General features: G+C 58.0%; 1 protein-coding gene across 1 annotated transcript in view; it reads right to left on the bottom strand.

Moving 5' to 3' along the window:
- The window catches only part of PLXND1 (plexin D1), a 50626-nt gene extending 46560 nt beyond the window's left edge, over positions 1-4066 (bottom strand). The window contains exon 1 of the mRNA XM_037139343.2: positions 2605-4066. Coding sequence (XP_036995238.2) covers positions 2605-3924 — 1320 coding nt within the window. The 5' untranslated portion in view covers positions 3925-4066. The remainder of the gene's footprint in view (positions 1-2604) is intronic.
- Positions 4067-23682: the final 19616 nt, after the last annotated feature.

Here is a 23682-nt window from a genome sequence, read left to right on the forward strand (position 1 = left end):
CTCGACTAAGAGCTTCACGTGTTACCTCGCTGCGTCCCACCTCCGTCCAGTGAGGCAGGTGCTCTCAGTACCAATCCCCTTCCACGAAGGACCACACGGAGACGCTCCTTCAGATCCCATCACTCCTCAGGCTCAAACGCTTCCCGCCTCGCTCCCCGGGGCCCCAGGGCAGTCTCGATTCTGTAATACGGCCAACCTGCACCCCACAGGTCCCCACCTGCCTCCCATCAGGTGCTACAGTGCTCCACGCTGTGTCCTCCCTCCAGGCGTTTGCACCGCTGTCCCCTCTGCCTGGACCCTTTCCTCTTCTCCCAGTGGCGTCACACGGCTAACTCCTGCTCATCCGTCCACCTCTGCTTTGACATTCCTCTCCCAGGGAAGCCTCGATGCCTCTCTCCTGGCTCCCTCATCCCCCTGGGCTGTAAGGGCCTGGCTCCATGTCAGTCCTCTGCTGGTCTGTATGGTCCACGAGAGGAGAAACTGAGTCACCATTGGCCCCCAGTGCACAGCACCGGCTGAGCACACAGTAGGGGCTTAGGAAATATTTACTGAGGCTTCTCTCTGGTGCTAGAGGCAGAAGATGGCAGAAGCAGCCAAAACAGGTCACTCCGCTGCCCAGGACCAAGCCCAGACCTATGCTAACACTGTGCCCTGGGGTAATAATGACAAGAACAGCAGATCTCTAGCAAGTGCTTACTGTGTGCCAGGTACAAAGCGCTTTACAGGAATTACTTCACTTAGTCCCTAAAACAATCCTCAGGAACTTGTTTTTATTATTCCCCCTTTATGGATGAGGACAAGGAGGTTCAGAAAGGTTAAGTTCCTTGCCAAGGTCACACAGCTGGGAAGGGACACAGCAGTGTTCCAAGCCAGGGTGCAAAGTCCAACTTCTTGACCTGTAACTGGAAAGCTGGCAACCACATGGAGCAGTAATAATGACCGCCGTCCCCACTGGACGCATCTGGGAGACCCTGCCCAACAGCACTGGTCCGTGCCCATAGCTGGGTATGGGAAAGGGGGGAGGACGCAGGGAGAGTGGCTACAGAGGGCTGAGGAACCACCCCATCTTGGGGTCAGGAGGAGGCCCTTGACCACTCTGTTCTGGGGGCTGTGTCCCTGGAGAGGCCCTGCTCCCCTAAAAAGAGGAAAGCCCCAGCCCCCTTCAGCAGAATGAGTCACAGCACCAGACCAAGCTGAAAATAAGGGACCTTGGGAACCAGGGCAGGTCCTGCCAGAGATGGAGGAGGAGAATGTGGAGGCCCTGGGTCACAAACCCTCCAAGGGCCTGGACGGACACACAGAGCCTGGAAAGGTCAAGGGAGGCCCGGGCAGGGTGTCCCATCCTTAGAGCCGGACTGACGCTGCACTCACTCCTCCAGCCCTGAGGCCCCTCTCAAACACAGCCGCTGTGGTATGTAGCTCTGGGGAGAGGAACGGTGGACGTCTTAACCACAGTGCCGGCAGCGGACGGCAGAGCTGCTCCCCGGGAGAGTCTGCCCTGCTCACTCACCGTGACCTTTGTTTTCATGGCGGCCAGCCAGACGGGTCGTGGGCAGCCGTGGGAGCCAGACCATAGGAGAAGGAACCCGGGTTTTTCTCTAAGCCCCAGTGCTGGGCACACCCACAGGAAAATAATTAAGCTCATGAGATTCTGGCCACAGCCTGAGGACCACAGAGAAGGGATGGAGCAGTGCCATGGGAGCCTGGCCCCAAGGAAGGCTCTGTAATCACCAGAAGAAGCCTGAGTTTGGCATTTGCAGAGGGAGAAACTGAGGCTTCCTAGGGCAGTGGCAGACCTGGGGTTCAAATGGATTCCCCGGACTCAGACCCAGATGCAGAGCATGGAAAAGGTGCAGGGGTCCACTTCCCAGAGTCCTCTGCAGAGGTGATCCCTTGCTGGCGAGTTTCCTTGAAGAGAATTGCACACAGTTTCCTCCTGCACTCTGGGTCACAATCCCCACAACTTCAACGCACACTGATCCCCCCAGCCTGGCCCCCTTGCCACTCCGCAACCCTGACCAGACACCTAGGGCCCCTTAGCACACAGCTAGTGCCCCCCACACACACCTGGCCCCTCCTCATTCCCTCCTGAGCCTCAGGGCTCCATCCTGCCCCATGCACACCCTTCTGGCCATAGCACCTCCCCACCACAGCCCTTGATCAGACATGCACCCACTTGCTGTGTGCCCAACTCACCGCCTATAACCACCACCCCCAGGTGCACACCTGAGCTGTATATGCACTTTTAGCTCTTTTCAGCATGTACCAATCTGCAATCTGGACCCCGTCCACACACTTAAGTATTCGCACCTGTAACCCAGCACGCACCTGAGTGACCACACACACACACACACACACACACCCCTGGGCCATAGTCGAGCCAGTGCCTCCACCTCAGCTGACACCTGTATCCTCACGAGTACACCTAAGTCCCCCCAAATACACCTGTGGTCCAGAGCACACACCTGTGTCCCCACACGCGCACATCTGGGTCCTTGTACACTCGCACCAGTGAGCTGCTCAGTTCACAACCCGCCCGGTTACCGGCCGGCTCTCCCTTACCCCCTTGGACTGAGTTCCCCGCAATCCCACGCCTGGGCGTACCTGGATGTTGAGCTTGCGCTCGCAGGCTGGCCCGGTGCCCTGCACCACGCTGTCAAGCACCGCCACCACGTCGGGTGCCGGCTCCACGAAGCAGGCGGTGCGCGCGGCGCGGATGGCAGCCTGCACGTCGGCAAAGCGGAAGGCGCAGAGCGCGGCTGGAGCGGCGCGGGCCGCTGGGGCCCCCTGGGGCCGCTCAAAGACTGCAAAGAGCAGCTCTCGCGCGGGGAAGACGGACACCAGGCGGCTGTAGAGGTCGCCGCGGCCCGCACCACCCGCGCACTGCAAGCCCAGCTGGATATAGGACTCGGTGAGCTTCTTGGCGTCGCCACCAGCGCCGCGAGGCAAGCAGATACGCGCCAGTAGGCTTCGCGCCTGGCTCTCCTTGTCGCCCGCGCGCGCCTCGCTATTGAGTGCCAGGTACGCGTAGGGCTGGGAGCCCGGCGAAGGGTCGGGCGGGTGCAGGAAGGCGCGCACGAAGCCCAGTTTGTGCTGTTCCTTGGCCCCCTGCTTGATCTTGAGAATGTTGTCGTCGGAGGGGTTGAGGTCAAAGGTGAAGAGCTTGGCCAGGTCGCCGCGCGCATCCAGGGAACGGATAGCGATCTCCGGCGTGTTCTCGAAGCGATGGTCCTCCAGGCTGCGGTTGCGCGGGAAGAAAGAGCTGCCGTAGCCGGTGTACGTGGCGCCCACTAGCAGGCGGCTGCCCCCCGCACCGGCGGCGGGCGGCAGCACCAGCCCGACGGTGGACGCGTTCGGATGATTGGCCGCCACGTTCAGCATGCTGGGGAACACGGTGACCGGCTCGGCGGGCGGTGCAGCGGGCGGGAAGTGCACGGCCACCGCCGAGATGTTGCCCCGGCGCCGCAGCTGGCAGAAGCCCTGGTAGATGGAACCGCACACGACCACCAGGTCCTGGCCGGAGTCCAGTTGTAGGATCTTGTTGTAGTTGTCGGTGAGACGCCGCGGGTGCTCACAAGAGGCCTGAGGCAGTTGCGGGGCGTGACACAGCGGGCTGTCGGCCACCGGGCCCACGGCCGCCTCAGCCTCCAGGCTCAGGTTGGCGCCCGACAGCTGGTAGAGGCGGTTGACGGCTGCCAGGTACACTGTCCCCGCCGCGCCGTCCAGGGCAAAGTTGTTGGTGGGCGTGGGCGAGGGGAAGCGGCGCTGGATCTCCAGAGCGCGGGCCCCCGCCCGGAGCAGCAGCAGCAGCAGCAGCAGCGGCGGGCACGGCCGTGGGGCCCGGAATGGCGGGCGCGGCGTTAGGGGGCTGGCCGCGGCGGCCCGGGCGCTGAGGGGTGCGCCGCCCGCGGCGCGACGAGCCATCCGGGCGTGCGCGGGCTCCGCGGCACAGAGAGTGCATGGGGCGCGGCGCGGCCGGGAGCCCGGAGCCTGGAGGCAGCAGGAGGCGGGGGGCGGGCCCGGGCCGCGAGCCGCTTCCTGCCCGCGCCAGCCGCCCCCGGCCCCGGCTGCCCCGGCCCGGCTCAGCTTCGCAGCGCAAGCCGGGGGCGGGGAGGGGGCGGCTCCGTTGCGGACACGCCCTCACGCCGCTCCCAGCCCGGCAGCGCCCCGCCCTCGGGTACCCTCCCGCCCCCCGCCCACCTTCCCCGGAGCCCCGGTCCGCTCCCCTGGCAGCCCGCTGGCTTCGTGGGTCCTTCGGCCGCCCCGCCCTCACTCCGCTGTCGAAGGTCCGGCCGCCCCGCGCCCTGCAGAACCCTCCCGAGAGGCGTCCGCAACCCGCGGCTCCCTTTCCCGGCGCCGCCTCCTCCTCCGTCGCTTATTCTTCTCTCCTTCCTTCCTCCTGGCCGCTCGGCCCCGTCTCGCCCGGGCTGCTTTTCTGTTTTCTTTCCTCTCTCCACCCACCTCTGTCTCTCGGTGTCTCCCTGTCAGTGTCTCTGTCTAACCCCCTCCTTCCCCTTGTGAGTTGTCTCTCGCTCCCTTCCTTGTTTTTCTGGCCTTGGCCGGCTCTCCCTCTCCGTGTCTCCCTCCACTCCCTTCCCCTGGAACTGTTTCTCTCTCATCCCTCGGACCCCGTTCTCTCCCTCTGCCTTCCTCGTCCACAGCCCTCCCTCTCCGCATCCCACAGTGTCCCTTTTGCAGGGCACACTGACCAGGCCTTAGGCTCCCCCCCAAGGCCTGGGCACCTCCAGAGCCAGCTGGCCTGGGGGCACCACCCCCTCAGGCCCCACGATCTGCCCCATCAAAACCCAGCCCTATAAAAGGGGTTTTGTAAGTGTTGGGACACAGGGACAGCTCAAGGGTCAGACATATAAATGGAGAAAATGGATAGAGGAACTATTTCAGGCATGCGTGCCAGGCTGTGGGGCAGTTTGGGCTGGGCTGGCCACACCCAGTCAGGCCCTGGTCTGCTGGTGACTGCCCCCAGAGGCCTCCTGTGGGCTGCTGGGGTTCTCCTGCCCACCGCAGTTCACCAGGAGGCACTTCCCCTCTGTGGGAGACTCTGGAAGGTCCTAAACTCCTCTCAGATTTAGATCAGTCACATGAGCCAGCACTGGGCCACCTGGAAGGTGCAGGTAGGCTCGGGGGTGGGAGGCAGGCATTCACAGAGCCCGTGTGAAGAGCCTCTATGGCACCTGGCCAGGGAGGGTGCTCACGCAGGGCTCATCCGGTGCCAGCCTCTCTGACAAGAGCTTTACACGAATTACTTCATGTCCTCCTTTTCACAGCCATCCTCTGAGGCTGGTGCTGTTACTGTCCCACCTTATAGCTGCAGCACCTGAGGTTCCAAAGGTGGAAGGACTAGCTGGAGAGTCACAGCTCGTGAGGAGCGGAACTGCAACGTTGGAGAGCCCAAAGCTGTTGGCTCTGAAAGCACCTCAGTCCGTCCCCATCCCCAGGCCTGCTCTGTCCTCTCAGAACAGGAAGGGGGGACTCCTCGCCGACCCCTGGCTGCCACAAGGTACCCTGTGGCCCTTACTCTGGGGGCTGTCCTGTTCCCATCTAGCCAGGAAGAAAGGGCAGGGTTTTCTCTGTCAGACAGGGTAGGCAGGAAAAGCCAGGCCTACAGCACCCCTCCACTTCCCTAGCCCAACACCCTGCCTTCCTGTCTTCCTGCCATCAGTGTTCACCCATCGTGCCTGCCTTTTCCACCCCCTCCCCCTCCCCATCCTGTCCCAGGTCCCACCACTGCTTGGATAGCCAGGAGTGATCAGGTGCAGGAAGTCAGAGGCTCTGCTTCTGGCACCCTGTCCCCCTGGGCTCAAGGCCACTCAGGGGACAGCCCACTGGGACCCATGTGCCCCTTCCAGGGCTCATGTCGCACCACCTATAGAAGCAGACTCGGGGAGTCCAGCAGCCTGCCCCGTGCACCTCACCCCACCTCTCCGCCAAGCCCTCCCCCCCCAGTTCACCTCTCTCCCTTCTGTCTTCTCTTTCTCTAGCCTTCCCCCTCCGTCTCTGTTTCTGTGTTCTTGCTCCTCTTAGCTTTTTCTCCCTCTTTGTCTCTCTCCCAGTCTCTTCCCAGCTGCTGCTGTTCCCACTCTGTCTCTTTGGGAGTATTTATCTCTGTATCTCTCCCTGTCCCTCTGTCCGTCTGTCCGTCTCTCTGTGTCTCCCTCCCTACCCCCCACCCCTCTCTCCCTCATTCACCCCTCCTAGCTTCCTTCCTGTCTCCAGCTCATCTTGCCGCATCCTGCAGCTCCCCCCACTGAGCCCTGAGGATAATGCTCTGTGTCCTCGAAGCTCAGCCTGGCGCACATTGGAAGATGGTTCTGGGCACTTTGAACATGAAACTATCGACCTGAGCACTAGGACTGGAGCCACCCGGGGCTGGGGGGATGCAGGGCCATTTTAGACCGAAAAAGGGTTGGCGAGGGTCTCAGTTTCCTCATCTGTAAAATAAGGATAATCATGGTAGCATACCAGCCCACGGGAGACTGTGAGATATGAGCAATATAACACACCAGAAGACACAGTGTCAGGCATGTCGCAGTCACTGAGCAAATGCCATATTCTCTCCGCTTGCCCTGAGCAGCGGCGCTGCAGGGCACACCGCCTGTCTTCAGTCCCATGGAGGTGACTGGGGGCCAGCCCTGCTCTGGGCACTCCATCTTCACGGCCAGCTGACAAAACTGGGATTGGCACGCCCCTTTCAGAGACAGAGAAACTGAGGAGCAGAGTGTTAGCAGAGTGAGGACTGCAACTCAGGTCTGTCTGCAGATCCCGTGCTTTCTCCTCTCTACCAATTAGCTGGGCGCTTCTTCAGGCTAAGGTGGATCATGGGGACAGCCACTCTATACCCCTGGCTAGGCAGAAGAGGAGCTGATCACTCTTGGTGGGAGGAAGGAAGGAAGAAAAGGAGGAAGAAGAGAAGCCACACTGACCCTGGCTAAGGTGCAGTGGGGTGTCTTCCCAGAAGGGATTTAAGAGGGAACGGAGGAGAGACAGGGTACCCGGGGAGGCAGCATGGACTAACTGAGTTAACTGACTCAGGTTCACCAACCCTGGATTAACTACTAGCTAACCCTGAGTCACATCAAGATTCAGGCCCTTTGGGGGTTTTGCCGAGCCTTCCGATGGTGTCAGAGAGAAGCCCTCTGTCTGGCCCTGACGTGTCCTCTGTGTCGGTCTAGCGCTCGTGGTCGCCCGCTGCGAACAGCAGTGGGGTCTCAAAGTCACGGCCGTCGCCATCAGCATTGTAGAATTTACTCGTAGCTCCTGTTTTCTTTACAATATTTGCAGTTATTTTCTGGTTTTGGCAAGTGGTCCTGGTTTTCCATGTACAATAATGATGTAAAGTGTGCTTCATAAATGCATTCATTGAAGGATTTTAAATATGAATTCATTTGAAGACAAATAAGAAGTAGGTCCCAGTCCGAGTGGAACGGAGCACCTGAAAGCTGGGGACGCGGACCCAGCGCAGTGCCTTCGCCAACCAGGACACAGGGGGCTCCGATGGGGCGGGGTCCGTGGTTGGACCGGCCCAGAGAACACAGGCCTGGGCCTTCCCCTGCCTGGGTGGGGGTCGCCCCCACCCTGCCTTGTCCATCGTCAGCTCGCTGGCTGCGCAAAGCGGAGCTGTGAGAAGGAGGAAATGTTTTTCTTACACAATTGGAAAAAATAACAGTGGGGCCAGGGCCGTGTGGGGAGGAGGAGGCTCTGTCCTCGGGCCTGGCCTCAGAGAAGACTGCCCCTGCAGGAAGGGCCCCTGACGGGCTCTCGGCACTGCCATCCGGGTGACAGGAAGGTTCTGCAAACAGAATCCTCTGGGACAGCTCAGCACCCGTGGCCTGGGCCTCTCTGTACAGCCAGGAGCCATCACTGAGGCTTCTTTGGGGTTTTACCCGTATTGTTTGCTCCTGGGAGCAGCCTGAGAGGTGGGTTTTATTGGCCCCATTTCACAGATGGGAATGTTGAGGATCAGGGTGGTGCCACCACTCGCCTGCAGGGACACAGCCCACTGGCCTCCAAACCCTGCTCTTGACCACTGCCTCCCCTGCCCCTTGCCTTGGAGTTGAGACCTGAGTTCTAGACCCAGCTCTGCCCTTAGTTATTTGTGTGGCCTTGGTGACCCCAACTCCCTTTGAGCCTCAGTTTTCTGACCTGGAAAAAGGGGAGTGCAACCCACCATACAAGGCTGCGGTGAGGATGGAAAGATGGGCACAGGTCACAGTGCCCAGTGTCAGGAAGTGCGGTGCCCACTGCCCGCAGCTCCAAAACACCAGCTCCTTCCTCTCCCTTGAGCTCCTCAAACCGACCGTCTGCACCCCACTCGGGAGAGCCCCCCGGGCCCAGATGATGATGGCCGCCTCTCGGCACCTGCCTCCGGGGCAGGTCACCTATGCCACCCTGTTAAGGGCTCAGATGCACAGATCACATGTGTGATTAACCCTGCACTGGTTCTCCCTCCTCTCTTCTCATAAAGGTGGACACCAAGGTTCTGAGAGGCCTAGTGCCTGAGGTCACACGGCAAACGAGTGGCCCAGAGTGAGCCCTGCTCCCTGCCTGGCTCACCCTGCCCCTCCACACAGATCTGTCATAGCCACTGCACCCCCCTGAGTGGCCCTGGAGGAGCCGGGGCCGCCCTCGAATGGCAGCACTTGCAGGAGACATGGCACCAGTCACAACGATGTGTTTCCCCACTGCAGATGCCACAGGGAACCAGGGGGGTTTGCCACCCTCTGGAGTTCTGGAGTGTTTTGCCTCCTGCCTCTGTTGGATGCCCCCCGAGGGTGAGGAGAGGGTAATAGCCTTTTAGGTCTGGTTTCAGGGCTCAGGAGGAGGGGCCTGCCCTTGCCTGAGGGGTCCCCTTGTCATCTCTCATCGTTGTCTCCCCTGGGGCTGGAGGAAATGGTTCTCATTCCTGCGTGCGAGAGCTGCCCTCTCACTCTGGGCACATCCTTGCCCTCTGTGGTGGGGACCCGGAGCCCTCATGCACCCAGCTCAGGCGCCTGGCCCGCCGAGCCCCCGCGTGGCCCCTTTGTGCTCTGTGAGTGGGATAATAGGAGGCATTCTCAGACATCCAGTCATGGGTCTGGGCCCGGGAGAGGACCCTGGCAGTTCTACACTGAGGCCTCTGTCCAGTAGCCTCCGCCCCGGGGGTCCCCACCCACATTCCCAGGCTGCCGCCATCTCCAGGGGACAGCGCCCAGGGCAGGCTGGGGAGCAGGCGGCCAGTAAGCAGGCAGCAGGTGATCTGTGAACACATCCCTGACGGAGGGAGTCCCGGGGAGGCAGGAAGCCGAGAGCCGAGAAGGACAGGGAATCACGTGGGCTGAGCACCCCCAGAGCGCCAGACGCTCTGCAGCCAATCCTTGCAAAAGCCTGACCCTCTTTAGGCCCCAAGAAGCTCCTGAGAACTTTCCCCTTGTGCGTGCGATGCTCCCTGGGAGATGGCAGTGGGGAGGAAGCCACTTCCGGAAGCCTCAGAGCTGTTGATGGACAGGCAGCTACGGGCTGAAATCCAGGCGCACCTATTTCTGCACCAGGCCTTCCTGCTGCTGCTAAGCCTTACCACTCGGTTGGAGGGGCCACTGATCTGAAAACACGGCTGGGTCTGGAAAGGAGAAGCGCTGCCCTCCAGGACAGTGAGGGCCCACTACTGGAGGTGTGTAAGTAGGAGGCCCAAAGGACAGACATGGCCTGAAACCGAGTCAGTTCTGAGACTGCCCCCATTCTGGCTGAGCACACCCGTGACGGGGGTCAATTGTCACCGCCCCAGGACTGGGCACCTGAGACACTCTGTCCTGTTCGGTCACATGCAGGGCATGTGGGAGAGGCTGGCATGGATGAGCAGGGCCCCGGTCTTCCTGGCCCTGTGGCCCACACAGTCTCTAGAGATGACCCAGTGTCTCGAGAAGATGTCTCCTCTCTTGTTTTCTTGGTAAACTTGTATGCATCCCTCAAGACCCAGACCAAATGTCTCCTCCTCTGGAAAGTCTTTCCTAATGAACTTCTACGCATCCCTCGAAGCCCAATCTAAAGCGCCCTTCTAAGAAGTCTTCTTTGAGTCCTGAAGCAACATTAGAAGCTCCTTCTACCAAGCTGCTTACCGCACAGTATGAGGGTGTGTTTACGGGTGGGACCCATACTCACTACCAACAAATGCTGGGGTGGATGGATGTGCCACCAGCTCAGGACATCTGCCAAGCACACAGGACGGTCATGTGGCTGCCAGAGACCTCTTTCCTGGGCAATGCCAGACGACCCTGCCAAAGCTGCCTTCTCAACCCCTGTTTTGCCACACTGACTGTGCACCTTCACAGGACCAGGCCACATGAGGCCATCCTACCGTTTTCACTTGGGAAACCTACTGGCCCTCAAGGTGTCCCCTCATACCTGGTTCTTGGTGCAGTTCTGAGAGTCCTGCCCACTCCAGGCAAAACCTCAGGCGGAATAAGACACTGGAACAGAGTTCCTTCTTTCCTTCCTTCCTTCACTCCTTCCTTCCTTCCTCAACCATTGACCAAGCACCTAGTATGTGTCAGGAACTGGGGATATTATGGGGACTCCACAGACATGGTCCCTGTCCTCAGCCCAGCCTCATGGGGTTGGCTGTCTTTAATCAAATAACTCAAATAATTCCATAATGGCCAAGGGCTGCTGGTTCTATAAAGGGATGATACCAGGTGGTTCAAGGAGAGTTTCTCCTAAAGGACCTCGAGTCTAGCTTGGTGTCACTGAGGACTTCCCTGGCCCTTGAGCTGAGATCTTTGAGCTGAGATCTGCAGACTGCCAAGGGGTTACAGGGAGGGGCCTGAGAGGACCCTTTGAACCATGTTGTGAGTTTAGGACACCGTCAATGGCTTTCAAAAGGAATTAGTGGGATGGGAGTAGACTGAAGGAGGCCAGGGAGGGGGCTTCTGCAGGGTCCCAGCAGGTGATGATGGGGGCCTGGATGGGTGAGTGTGGGGAAGGAAGAAGACTGGCCAGAAGGCTGTTCAGGAGGTGGGCTCACCAGGACCAGGGCACTGGGTGGGGGCTGGGCCAGGAGAGTGAGGCTCCGGGTGGGGAGTTCCCAGGTCCTGAGCTTCACCAGACTAGAGGGCGTCTTTCTGCGTCAGAGCGCCCTGGGGGGAGCCAGGGCTGGGGGGGGGGGATCCAGGGCTTGCTTGTAGGTGGTAAGTTTGAGGGGCCCCCACAGTCACAGGGTGCAGACCCCTGTTTGCACACTCCTAGAGGGTGGAGTGTGCCACCCCAGGCCAGTGCCTCTGAGGGAGCAGGGCCTTCTCACAGGCAGCTGCCAGGGAAGATGGGCCCTACCATGTGGCCCAGCTCCCAGCTCCCAGCAGCCAGGAAGGAGGCATCAGGGGCCCCCTGGAGCTGCCCTGGTAACAAGCTTCCCCCAAAGCACCAGCCTGCAGGAGCCCCTGTCTGGTGGTGGTTCCCAGTGAGTGTGTTTGTGGGGCAGGGGGGGTGGGGAGGATGAGCACAGATAGGAGGCGTGCAGTAAGTAGGGGAGTGAGTGTGTGTTTGTGTGCATGCAGTGCATGCCAGGGTCATGTGTACACCGATGGGGATCCAGGTACACGTAGGGGATGAGGGTACAAGCAAAAGTCCCCAGGCACAGTGGGCTGAGGAGAGAGTTTGCACACTCAGGCTGCCGAGGGCCACTGGTGTGTGGCTCGTGCTGAGATTCGGGCTGTGAGAGGCCAAGACCTCTGTCAAGGCCATTGGTCCTGGGCCTGCCTCCTGCAAGGGCTGGTAGTGGATTTCCTTACAAAATTCCATGATTTTTGCGATCAACCTTCAATAGCATGATCGCTGCTTTGTGTTCAGCCTGGCCTTGGATGGCCCAGCCCCTAACCTTGGGCAGTCCAGCCTGTAAGTAATTACTCAGCCTAGCCAAAGTCCCCTGTTGAGGAACTTGGAACTGATTCTTTAGGGACTTTTGGGTGACACCATCCCTCATCTTACTCAAGAGCAGCCTTTACTGACCACACGATGAGCCATAATCTTTTGCATGTACTTCTCCAGACTTCCCCACACCTCGTCAGAATGAGCTCCAAGGCCAGCAGTCCCCCGTCCCTGGTATGTGATTTAAGTCCCACCACAGCCCCGAACCTCCCTCCCTACCCCCCAGCCCCCTGTGGCTGTGCCTCCAGGACTCCTCTCTTGCCTCTGCAGGCAGCCCTCCCAGCCCTCCCAGGCCTCCCAGGCCTCCCAGGCCAGGCCAGGCTCCCTCCTCTGGATTCCTGCGGCGCCCCACGGTGCCACCAGCAGAGCACCCGCACTAGGGGACAGTGTGTCTGTTGCTCTGACTCCCTCACCAGCCAGAAGGCATCTCAGGAGCTGGCTCTTACTGGGGACATACCTGTGTCCTCCACACCACCAGGCAGCAGGCTGGACTCAGCAGGCTCACAAGGGTGAATGAATGAATGAATGAATGAATGAATGAACAGGAGGGGAAATAAGTGTTCTCCATCATTTTCTTGGCTGGCACCCACTCTGTACAGCTCCAGGGCATCCTTGGCCCTTTCCCCTACTACCCACCCCTTACAGGTGTCCCCACCTGCCCTGGTCAACATCCCCTGCCCTGGTTTGGGGAGAGTTTGTGTGTCTAAAATACAGATTTTCCTGTGCAGACATGGCTTGGCTGGGTTGAAATTTATAAGGCCACCATTCCAGCCTCCCCTTAGTCCCCTCAGCTAGGGCCAGGGCGCAGAACGGGCACCCTGGGGGCGGGAGACTGGGTCTGGAGGGATCCCAGTCCACATCCTGTGTCACCACCTCCCAACTGTGGGCCACTGTTTCTCCCAGCCTGTTTCCCAGCTGTACCTCTCCGACTCCTAGCAGACTCGTTATTCCTTGCAGAAGATCAAGCTCTATAAGACCTGATGTAGAAAAATGTTTTTGGAATAAAAGCATCTAATGCTTATTGAGGTTGCCAAGAAGCAGGCATTATTCTGAGAGCTTTACATGGATTTTTGTATTCATCCCTCACAGTAATGACCTAAGATGGAGGTGCTTTTATTATACCCATTTCACAGATGTGGGGAGTGAGGCTGGTGAAAGTTAAATGACTTGTCCAAAGTCAGAGTAAATGAGTGTGGCGCCTCCTGGACTCAGGCCCAGGCCCCCACTGCACTGTGCTCAAGACAGAACCTGGGAGGCACCAGACACCCTGTCCCTTTCTCCCGCCTATCCAGAAGCCACCTGCGAAGCACCCCACCAGCTGGAGACGACAGCATGGGCCCGAGCCCCGCCCCTCCCGCCTGGACACCTCCTCCTGCTGCCTCTCCTGGTGCCCACCCGCCTCTCCCGAATGACTTCTCCATGAAGCCTCCTGGGGGAGATTTGCAAATTGCAAATCTGTTCATGCTGTTTTTCTCCAATGGGAAACCCTGCAAAAGCTGGGATAAAGCCTGGTCCCTCTTTCCTCACCACAGTCTTCCCGGGGCCTGTGGCCACACTCTAGGCACGCGTGCCCTCCTGCTGGTCCCTCCACACGCTGGCTGTCCCTCTTGCTTCCCGGCTCAGCTCTGTGGTCAGACATGCTCACACTCTCCCTGCATGGTCCTCTGGGCACGCTGGTTGTATGAGTATTTGGTTAATGCCCACAGATGCTTGCGGGCAGGTCCTCCTCTCTCCTGTTCACAGCTGCCACCCCCAGGCCAGACACCCAGTGAGGGCCCCCACGTCCCTAAATGAGCAATCAGTGGATTTGCAGGCTGGTTTGGTGTCCAACACAACAGACCTGGGTAGTCAGTGGTGAAGGTGCAGGCCCCGAGTGGTTGCGGGGGGATTCTAATAGAGACTTGGAGCAGCTGTCTAGCGAGGGAGCCCCCCAGGGCCTGCCCAGTATCCAGGAGAAGCTATTTCAGCTCCCGGAAACAGGAAGTGAGTCATGGCCTGAGATGGCCTGCCGGACGCTTGGCACCTCGGGTGCGATTGATGAGCGCCTGGACGGAAGGGCCCAGCCTCAGTCCAGGGAAGCAGGAAGGGGGCCTGGAGGAAGAGGATAGGAGGGGAGACCCTCTCTCCAGCAAAATAGGCAGCCCTGTGGGGCCCCAGCGGAAGGCTGGGATGAGGTCAGTGGATTCGGCCACCCAGCCCATTATGTGGCCACACCTGGCCAGTGGGGCAGGCGCAGTCGGCCTCGGGCTCAAACCCTCCAACCCAGCCCACACCACCTGGGCCGCTCCAGGCCAGGCCTGCACTGATCTATCTCATCTGCTCCCCACACAAGCACAGAATCTCAAGGTTCCATTTTACAGGGGCCAAAAAGTAACAGGGGCTGGCCATGGCTGGCACAGGATTTTAACGCAGCTCTGTTGGGCTGTGGAGATCTGTCGGGGTACGGGAGACTCGGGACTCACAGTGGCTGGGGGCAGCCACCAAGAAAGTTGGAGGCAGGTGTGGGAGGCCCTCGCTGGAACAAGCTGGGGGTGTGATCCTGCTTGTTTCTCCCTGAAAACAGGCTGAATCTGGTGCCTCTCCCCGAGCCTCAATGTCTCTGAGCCCACTTGGGGGCCATGGGTGGCCGGGCCAGGGTCAGAACTAGCGGTCTGAAACTTGGAAGATGCCCCCAGGCTGGAGCTCCCTGGGCAGCAAGCCAGGGGACCCCCTTCTTTTTTGCATCTCAGCCTGGGACTCCAGGAACCCCATGAATGGTATGGATGGGGGTGGGGGGGAGCACTGCCCTGGGACCTCCAAACACGGGGCTGTGCTGGCCTCCTGTGGGCAGGCCTGCCAGAGTGGGGAGAACTCGGCTACTTTCACTTCTTCTGCTGGACCTGAGTCACCCCATCCCTGCCCCCTTCATTCTCACATCCGCCTTTGTGCCTGTGAGCAGAGTCAGGCACCCTCTGACTAAAAAGGAGCCAAACACTTCCTTGGCCTGAGCTCCAGCCCCAGGTCGTGGTCTTGCACAGGCTGTGCAGCTGCAGATGGACACCCTGGGCCTGGGCGCAGCCACCAAGTCGTGCACCCCGGTTCACAAGGTCAAGGGGAGGCAGACTTAGGCAGCCTGCACCCCCAGTGCCTTGCCTTGCAGGGTTATGGCTTTTGGTTGGGGTGGGGGTTGAAGTTTTTCTTTTTCTGTGTCTGCATTTTCTAACTTTCCTCAAACAATGTGTATTATTTGTGTTAAAGATAAACATGGGACGAAAGCCAGGGGTTGGGGGAAGTGGGTGCTGGTGGATTTTTGCAGGGAATCACAGGCCAAGGGGAATCAGCTTGCAGCTGCCCCTGCCAGGGGAAGCAGTGGGGCCCAGGGGACGGCATGGGGACACTCAGACGGCCATCCACGTGGGACCTGTCGCCTGCCCACAGCTCGATTCTGCAGATGGGAGACGGAAGTGCAGAGCCTCTGGCCACCTGTCAGAGGTAATCCACTCAGAGAGTTGCCCCCCCAGACTCTCCCCTCCATCGCATCTTTTGTGGCTGGACTCACCTGCGTGAACGTCAGGCTGCTCTTTGAAAGCACTGGCGGAACCCCAGCTCTACGATTTCTGAGCAAGCCACTGCTCCCCTCTGTGCCTCAGTTTCTCCCACTGGTCGTGGAGCTCGGGTGAGGCAGGCACACGACAAGCACTGTGTAAACACGCACTGCTATCTGAGGGACACTGGGCTTCCTGCCATGCACGACGGTAGGGGGTCGGTGGGAGACGCCACGTTAGTGGTACCCTCCACAGACAAGCCCTATTTATTACCCAGCCAGAAGGGTGCAGGTTTTCCAGAAGGTGCTTCCCTCTGCCTCCTCTTCCCCATTCCAGTGCCTCTCTTCTCACCGGCCCTTAAGGCCACCAAATGAAGCTTGGGCATGGGGGAGCCTAAGACGGAGCCCTGACCCTGTGGACCCCCGTGGACCCACCAAACGCTGGTCCCTCATGATTGGTGAGGGGCCGAGAGGTTAAGTGAGGAGCCTCAAGAAAAGGCTCTTAAATGCTGCAGCCACAGTGTGATTTACAGCGGGTTTGAGTACCCCCCTGCCTATAATTCACTTCCATTTGCAGGACCCTTGGCCCTCTCGCGGAGGATGCTGGGAGAAGGCAGGAGTGGGGTTGTCCCACTAATTTGAGCAGTAGTAGCTGAGTGGCCAGAGGTGATTTATGGGTCCAGGGCTCTGCTTTCCCCTCGACACGCTGGACCCTTCCAGCCAAGAGACCCTACCACCTCAGTACCAACCCCAGCTCCCGCCCTCGCTAAGCTGGTTAAAACACCTGCAGGGTACCCCCTAGAGCAGGGGTCCCAACGTTTTTGGCACTAGGAGCGGGTTTCTTGGAAGACCGGAGGGGCAGGGGACAGGAGACAGAGCTCAGGTGAGGGGAGAGACAAGAGGCGGGGCCCGGGCGAGCTTCTCTCACCGCCAGGTTCCTAACAGGCCATGGGGGCGGGGGGCAGTGGTGGCAGAAGGGGTAGGGGGCGGGGGAGGGCAGTTGGAGACCCTCCTTGCCCTAGACCTTGAGCTGGGGCCATTCAAATTAACTCCGCTAGGGGTGCTGTTATCCCCATTTTATACAGAAGGAAACAAACTCACACTCTTTGTGCGCTGTCCCGTCTACACTCACTCTGTGCCTATACCTCCCCCACCCGACTCTGACCCCGGTCTTTCCTAATGCTTACCCTGCCTACACCTCCTACCCAGTCCTCCCCCCCCCCCCCCCCCGGCCCTGACCTCCGCTGCCCACGCCCATCCTCTCCTGGCCGCTCCTTGGAACGGCAACACAGGAAGGCAGAAGGGGAGGTGGGACTCCAGCCCCACAGCTCTCAGATGAGGAGAAACTGCTAGGAAGGAAAAAAAAATTAATCCCACTGCATCCGCTCCCAGATCCTGCCTGAAAAACAAAAACAAAGTCAAATCCTAGCTAAGGAGGCTTCATCTGGCGAAAGTTTCAAGTAGGGGGCTTGAATTGTGGACACGCAGCCAGGACCCCCAGTGCCTGGGAACAGTGGGACCAGGCCCCCCTCAGCCATGATCGGGGCAGGTACCTCCACGCACCTCCACACAGCTCCCCAGTGGCCAAGCGCTGTGGGTGCTGGTGCTCTTTCCCTACCCATCGGACTCAGTCTCGGAGCAGCTGAGGGGGCAGGGCGCGCGTCCCTGCATAGAAATGATGTGCGTGCTTTCTATCGCCCTACAGTCCTCCGAGGTGGGTTTCATTAGGCCCATTTTATGGATGGGGAAGCTGAAACCCGAGCACTGTTCTGGAGGCTCCAGAAGCAGGAGCCGGCAGGGGCCTCCTCCTTCCCACTCCCCTCCCTGGTTGACCTGAACTGCCCCTTGTTGCGTTTTCCCAGAGCTGAGGCCAGAAGCACAGGTCTGGAGTGTTTGTTCAGGCCAGGCCAGGGCTCCGGTCAGGCGAGGCGGAAACGGCCACAAGATGTTTGTCCAAGTGGGGGGTCAGACTCCGCCACCAGGAGGAAGGAGGAGCAGAAGGCCTGAGTCAGCATGGCTTGTGGCCCGGACACACACACACACACACACACACACACACACACACACACACACACACAAGGGCAAGCTGCACCCAACAGGCACGTACTGGGCAAGGAATGGGCTGGAAGGAGAATGGCACCTTCCTCAGCCCCAACCCTAATCCCCCTCATTTTCTCCCCCCACCCCATTCATCCTTTCTTCCTTGGGGAAACTCACTGGCTCCACCTCTCAAACCTAAGGGTTTGACCCCTGTCCCCCACCTACCACCCAGATGTCTACCACCCAGGTCCAGCTACCAGCTTCCAGCCTAGACTATTACAGTAGCTTCCTCACTGGTTTCCTCCCTCATCCCCTGCAAACTTCTGCCTTTGGCACCAGAGGGGCGCCATTAACATGCAAACCATATCTTATCTCTTCCGGCTTAGCACTCACTCAAGCCCCACACCCCTGGGAGCAAACGCCATCTGGGATCAGCTGAATTGGGTTGCCCTGCAAATTCAGGTGTTGAAGTCCCAACCAGTAGAACCTCAGAACGTGACTGCATGTGGAGGAGGCAGGGTCTCTCAAGAGGTGATTAAGTTAAAATGAGGTCGTCTGGATGGGCCCCAGTCCAAGGTGACTGGTGTCCTTCTAAGCAGAGGTAAGGACACAGACACGTACGGACATGAGAAAGACCGCGTGAGGACACAGCAAGGAGGCGGCCAGCTCCAGGCCTGGAAGCAAGACCTCAGAAGACACCAAACCTGCTGACACCTGGACTGTAGACCTCTGGCTCCAGAAAGGCAGGGAAAGACATTCCTGTGGCTAAGCCGTGGTACTTTGTTGTGGCAGCTGAACCAGATGGAGACACCATCTGACCCCGTGACCTCACTAATCTTCTGCCCTCCCCTTTGCTCTCTGCTCCAGCATCACTGGCCTCACTGTTGTCGCTGTGTACTAAGCATGCTCCCACCTTTAAGCCTTTGCTTTTGCTGTGCCCTCTGCCTATAATGCCCTTCTTCCAGGGCTGCTTGCTGCCTTGTCATAGTTCAGGTCCCTGCTGCAACATCCCCCTTCAAACCGGCCCTCCCCAGTAGAGCAGACAGGACCAGGGTGAAGCCCGGCCCCATCACTTTTGGGAACTCAGTGCCAGCTACTACCCTTGGAGGCTGAGCATCTGGGAAGGACCCGAGCATTGGAAGGTTCGTGTCCCCTCAGGCATGATGGGGACAGGCATTTGTGCACCGAGGGTCCGTACACAGCTGACTCTGGCCTCAGAACGGCTGCCTGCACCTGAGCACTGTCGGGGAGGCTGGGAAAGGCTGGGAAGCTACCGGGGCTTCCTGGGGCCAGCCAGTGCCCTGGGCGGGTTTCACCTGTTTAGTCAACAACCCCACACCTGCTGCAGGGGCTGAAGTTTAAAAGACTCACAACACTAAGTTTTGGCAACAATGTGGAGCCACAGGAGCCCTCGCTCACGGCCGGGGGCATGTCTGTATGTGTGCGGACTGGTGCAGCCACTCCAGAAAATCAAATGTAGGCTCATGCAACCCAGCAACCCCACTGCTAGGTATGGGATGAAATGAGAACACAGGGACACATGAAAAACTGTACCCAGATGTTGTGTGTCTCGATTAATAGCTGCCCTAAACTGAAAACAACCTAATGCCCCTCAGCGGTGAAGAGAAAAATTAGGTAACACGGCCATACAGTGGAATGGAAAAGGATGAACTGTTGCTACACCAAACAACATGGATGGGTCTCAAAGTCAGATTCAAAAGTCATCCTATATGGTTCTAGTCAGATGACCTAGAGCGGGCAAAGCTGTAGAGAAAAAAAAATCATCAGTGATCGTTAAGGGCTGGGACTGGGGGGCAGGAATTGGCTGGGGAGGAGAATTCTGGGCAGCTGGGAAATACTCTGCCTTGTTCTGAGAATTGGTTACAGGGTATAAAGGTGTAAAAACTCATCCAACTTCACAATGAGACCTGTCCATTTCCCTCTTTGAAAATTATACCTTGATTAAAAAAATAAAATGTTTTTGGCCCTGGTAGGTGTGGCTCAGTTGCGGGTTTGATTCTAGGTCAGGGCACCTGCTGGGATTGTGGGTTTGGTGCCCCGTCAGGGGTGTAGGAGAGGCAACCGATTGATGTTTCTCACTCACTTGGATATTTCTCTCCCTCTTTCTCCCTCCCTTCCCCTCTGTCTAAAAAAAGGGGGGAAAGTTTTTAAAAGCAACCACTCCCCCTGTCAGGCCACCTGTGCCAGGCCTCCAGTAGGCAGCTCTGGGGACAGAGCTGGTCGGAGCGGAGCCCTGGCCTCTGGGGCAGCCGCTGTGTGCGGGCCCCGGGGCAGGGAACCGCACCTGGCCGGGCCCGCACCGCGGGTCTGGCTCCCGCCCCTCCGCTCCGAGGCGGCCCGGGCGGGAGAGGCCGGAAGCCGGCGCGGCCGGGTGGGTTGGGGGGCCATTGTTCGCGCGTCCGCTCCCGCTCCGCCCCCGCCATTGTCCCGCGGGTGGGACCCTCAGCCCAGCCCCGGCTCCCGGAGCCAGGGAGGGGAGGGGGCCGAGTGGGAGGTGCGGGTGGGGCCCCAGGTTGCGGGGGGCGGGTGGAATCTCCCGCCCGCGCCGCCCCCTTGAGGTCGAAAAGCGAGGCCGCGCCCCGGACCGGCTCCCCGCGGTGGTCCCGAGCCTGGGCGTCCGCGTCCCGAGTGCCCGGGACCCCTCGGCGCCCCTCGCCCCGCAGGGTCGCGCTCCTCTGACGACGCGGGACTCAGGCGGGACTCTGTCCCCTGGGAGAACGGCCGCCGCCAGCACCCCCACTACACCCCCGTGTCCTCCCCGCGGGCCTCGAGCTCCGGCGAGACCCCGATGCCCCGGGAGGGGATCCTCGCTGGCGACGGTCGCCCGGGAGCAAACCTGGGGACTCAGGGAACCGGGGACGAACAGGCCGGCCCTTTCTTCCCAAGGCCCCCGCCCGGCACGCAGGGAGCCGGGCGGACAGTCCTGTCCCGGGGCAGCGGGCGCACGGAAAGAAGCCGGCGCCCCACAGTGGAGGTGCCGGGAGAGACCAGCAGGCGGGGTTCCCGGAGTTCGGCGGGCGTCGGCGCCCTGGGAGGCGGGGGTCGGGGCAGGGCGCCCCCGCGGGTGCGGGTGCGGACGCGCGGGGACCGGGCGGGGAGGTCGCGGGGAGGCGCGGTGGGAGCCCGGCCTTCAGGGCGGGGGCCGGGTTCGGGAGCCTCGGGCCGGCTGCGCTTCGGGAACGAGGGGCGCCCGGCACTGGCCTCTCTAGGCCGCAGTTTCCCTCGAGGCAGAAAGCTTCTGGGTTGGAAGCCCTGAAATTCCGATTCTTTCTCAAACCCAGATTAATGTGCCTTTACTTTGGTTGTACAAGAAATGCGCCTGCAACGGCCCACAAAGTCAGAAGCCCCTAAAAGTGAAGGGAAATTAACTCCGCCAGCTGGGCCCCAGGTCGTCCGACCGCCTGGGCGGGAGGCGGGGCGTTTCCAGGTCTCGGACACTGAGGGTGCGCTCCCCGCAACAGCCACCAGGCGGCGGCAGAGACCAGGCTTGCCGAATCAGAGTTTGCAATAACTTGAGTTACAGAAAAGTTGAGAAGAGGACAGAGAACTCCTGGACACTTAGCAGAATCTATCAAGTTTTAGCATTCTGACTCCCCACCCTGGGCATGTTCAAGTCCCCCTCAAAGCAACGAAGAGGAAGTTGCAGATGTGATGTGCCTCAAATGCTAAACCATTAAGTGTGTGCTGCACAACCACAGTCGAGTTTTCAAGATCAGGTCATTTAGCCCTGGCTGGTGTAGGTCAGTGGATTGAGTGCGGGCTTGCGAACCAAGAGATCGCGCTTCGTTTCCCAGTCAGGGCACATGCCTGGGTTGCAGGCCAGTTCCTAGCAGGGGCCAGTTCCCAGCAGGGGACACGAGAAGCAACCATAGATTGATATTCCTCTCCCTCTCTCCTTCCCTTCTCTTCTAAAGATAAATAAATAAATTTAAAAAAAATAAAGATCAGGTCATTTAATAATGAGGCCATTACTTACTCTGCAATACCTTATGCAAATATTGCCAGTTATCCCAAGGAGGTCTTTTATAGTGTCCCCCCCCCCCACTATCCCACTCCAGGATCAAATTTAGTTTTTTATTTTTTTTAATTGAAATTAATGTGCTAAGCTTTCCTGGGCTGAAGTATCTTGCAAAAGATGGACATAAAGTGTTCCAATAAATTTAATCAAAAATTTTTTTTAAAGAGTTCCATCCTCACCCTTCTTAACCACATGGCCCTGAGCAGGTCGCTGGTTCTCACCACTGAGAAGTGTCAGGTTCTGGGCAGGCTGCATGGGAGGGGCTGAGGGGACGGAGGGTGAATTTGCATTCTGAGATAGATGGGCTTTCTTTCCTTCTGGGCCTGACCCATTTCCCCAGGCCTTTGGCCAAGGGGTCCATCACAGCCACCCACCACAGCCTTCGACCGGACTGGCTACTTGACGGAAGCAGCTTCTCGCTTTGGGAAAGAAAGGCAAACGCCCCAGCCTGCCAGAGGCTGGCAAAAGGCCAGTTGGAAATCTTGCTCTAGGTCTGGAGAGGAAGAAAGGCTCTATGAGGCTGCAAAGACTGGGAAATAAATCCTCCTGCCAGTCATTTTTTACTTATGGCAAAATTGCAGGAGGGCCCGATCCTCTTGTCAACTAGAGATTAATCATAATTTCTCTAACTTTTACTATGTAAAATGGAAACACACGAAAGCAGAAGAACTAGTATAATGAACGCTCATTTACCTGTCACCCAGATGCAACAAAAAATAATTATGATAGATTACTACCGATTTTTGAGTATAAAAAACTCCCTCTAGAGCATAAAACTCTAAAGGGAGTTAAACATCCTTGAGCGACACGGCTCCATACTCCCTCTGATCTTCTCCGTTGCTTATTTATGTGACGAGACTTCTGAGTGTGGTCCCTGCGAGGGGGGCGGGGCTAGGAAGAGATCAGACTGCACACGTTCATCACGGAAATAAGAAATATTTATCCATCGGCACACAGAATGGCAACAATCCAATCAACTCATCAAGTGCATTCTAGTATTTTGTTGAATATCAACATTTGTAATACATTTATGTTGTTTTTTATTAAAGATTTTATTTACTTTTAGAAGAGAAGGTAAGGAGAAAGAGAGAGACATCAGTCCATTGCCTCTCACACAGCCCTAACCAGGGCCCTGCCCAGCAACCCAGATGTGTGCCCTGACCTCTGACGGGAATCACACCGGTGACCTTTCAGTTTGCAGGTCGACACTCAACCCACTGAGCCACACGAGTCAGGGCTATTTATGTTGTTTTGATCAATTGTAAATTAATATTTGGAATTAAAATTTTTCAGAATAACATGTATAAACATTGAGTTGTGGTCAGAGAAAATTTTACATTTTTAAAAAGATTTTATTTATTTATCTTTAGAGGGGAAGGGAAGGAGAGAGGGAGAGAAATATCAATGTGTAGCTGCCTCTTGTGCGTCCCCTGCTGGGAACTGGCCTGCAACCCAGGCACGTGCCCTGACTGGGAATTGAACCACAATCGTGTGGTTTGCAAGCCTGCACTCAATCCACTGAGCTACACCAGCCAGAGCAAATTTTAAATTTAAAAAATTTTCGTTTACTCCCTAGTTTTTGCTACAGAGAAGTAGGCTGGTATGATCAATAGTCAGGCATAAGGATATATTACATTAGGCTAAAACTTCATGGGGACGGTAGAATTGAACACAAGTTCAAAGAGGAGATGAGGTAAAACCTCAGTAATAAAGAAGAGCCTGTTCCTGCACTTTTCACATGAGTGGTAGTGGGTATCCAGTCACTATTTGTAGATCCACTGGCCATATTACGGTGATGAAACAGTTAAACCTTACAATGTCAATATTTAAACTATTTATTCTGGACAGGCCCTAGTGGTGTGGCTCAGTTGACTGGAGCCTTGTCCCAAAGGCCAAAAGGTCATGGGTTCAATTACCTGTCAGGGCACATGCCTGGGTGTGGGAGGCAGCTGGTCGATATTTCTCTCCCTCTCTCCTTCCCTTCCCTTCTCTCTTTAAAAAAATCAGTGAGCATGTCCTTGGGTGAAGATAAAAAAATGAAAATGAGAATAATAAAATATCCTGGAAAGTATATCCTTTGCAACTATTTAAACTTTTATATTGTAGATGTCAATTTAAAAATGTGTGAGAGGGTACACAGTGTTCCCAAATTCTTTTGGGGTGCCCA

Source organism: Artibeus jamaicensis, unplaced genomic scaffold (assembly GCF_021234435.1).
Source record: "Artibeus jamaicensis isolate MK-2021 breed Jamaican fruit bat unplaced genomic scaffold, CSHL_Jam_final contig_519, whole genome shotgun sequence".
Taxonomy (NCBI): domain Eukaryota; kingdom Metazoa; phylum Chordata; class Mammalia; order Chiroptera; family Phyllostomidae; genus Artibeus; species Artibeus jamaicensis.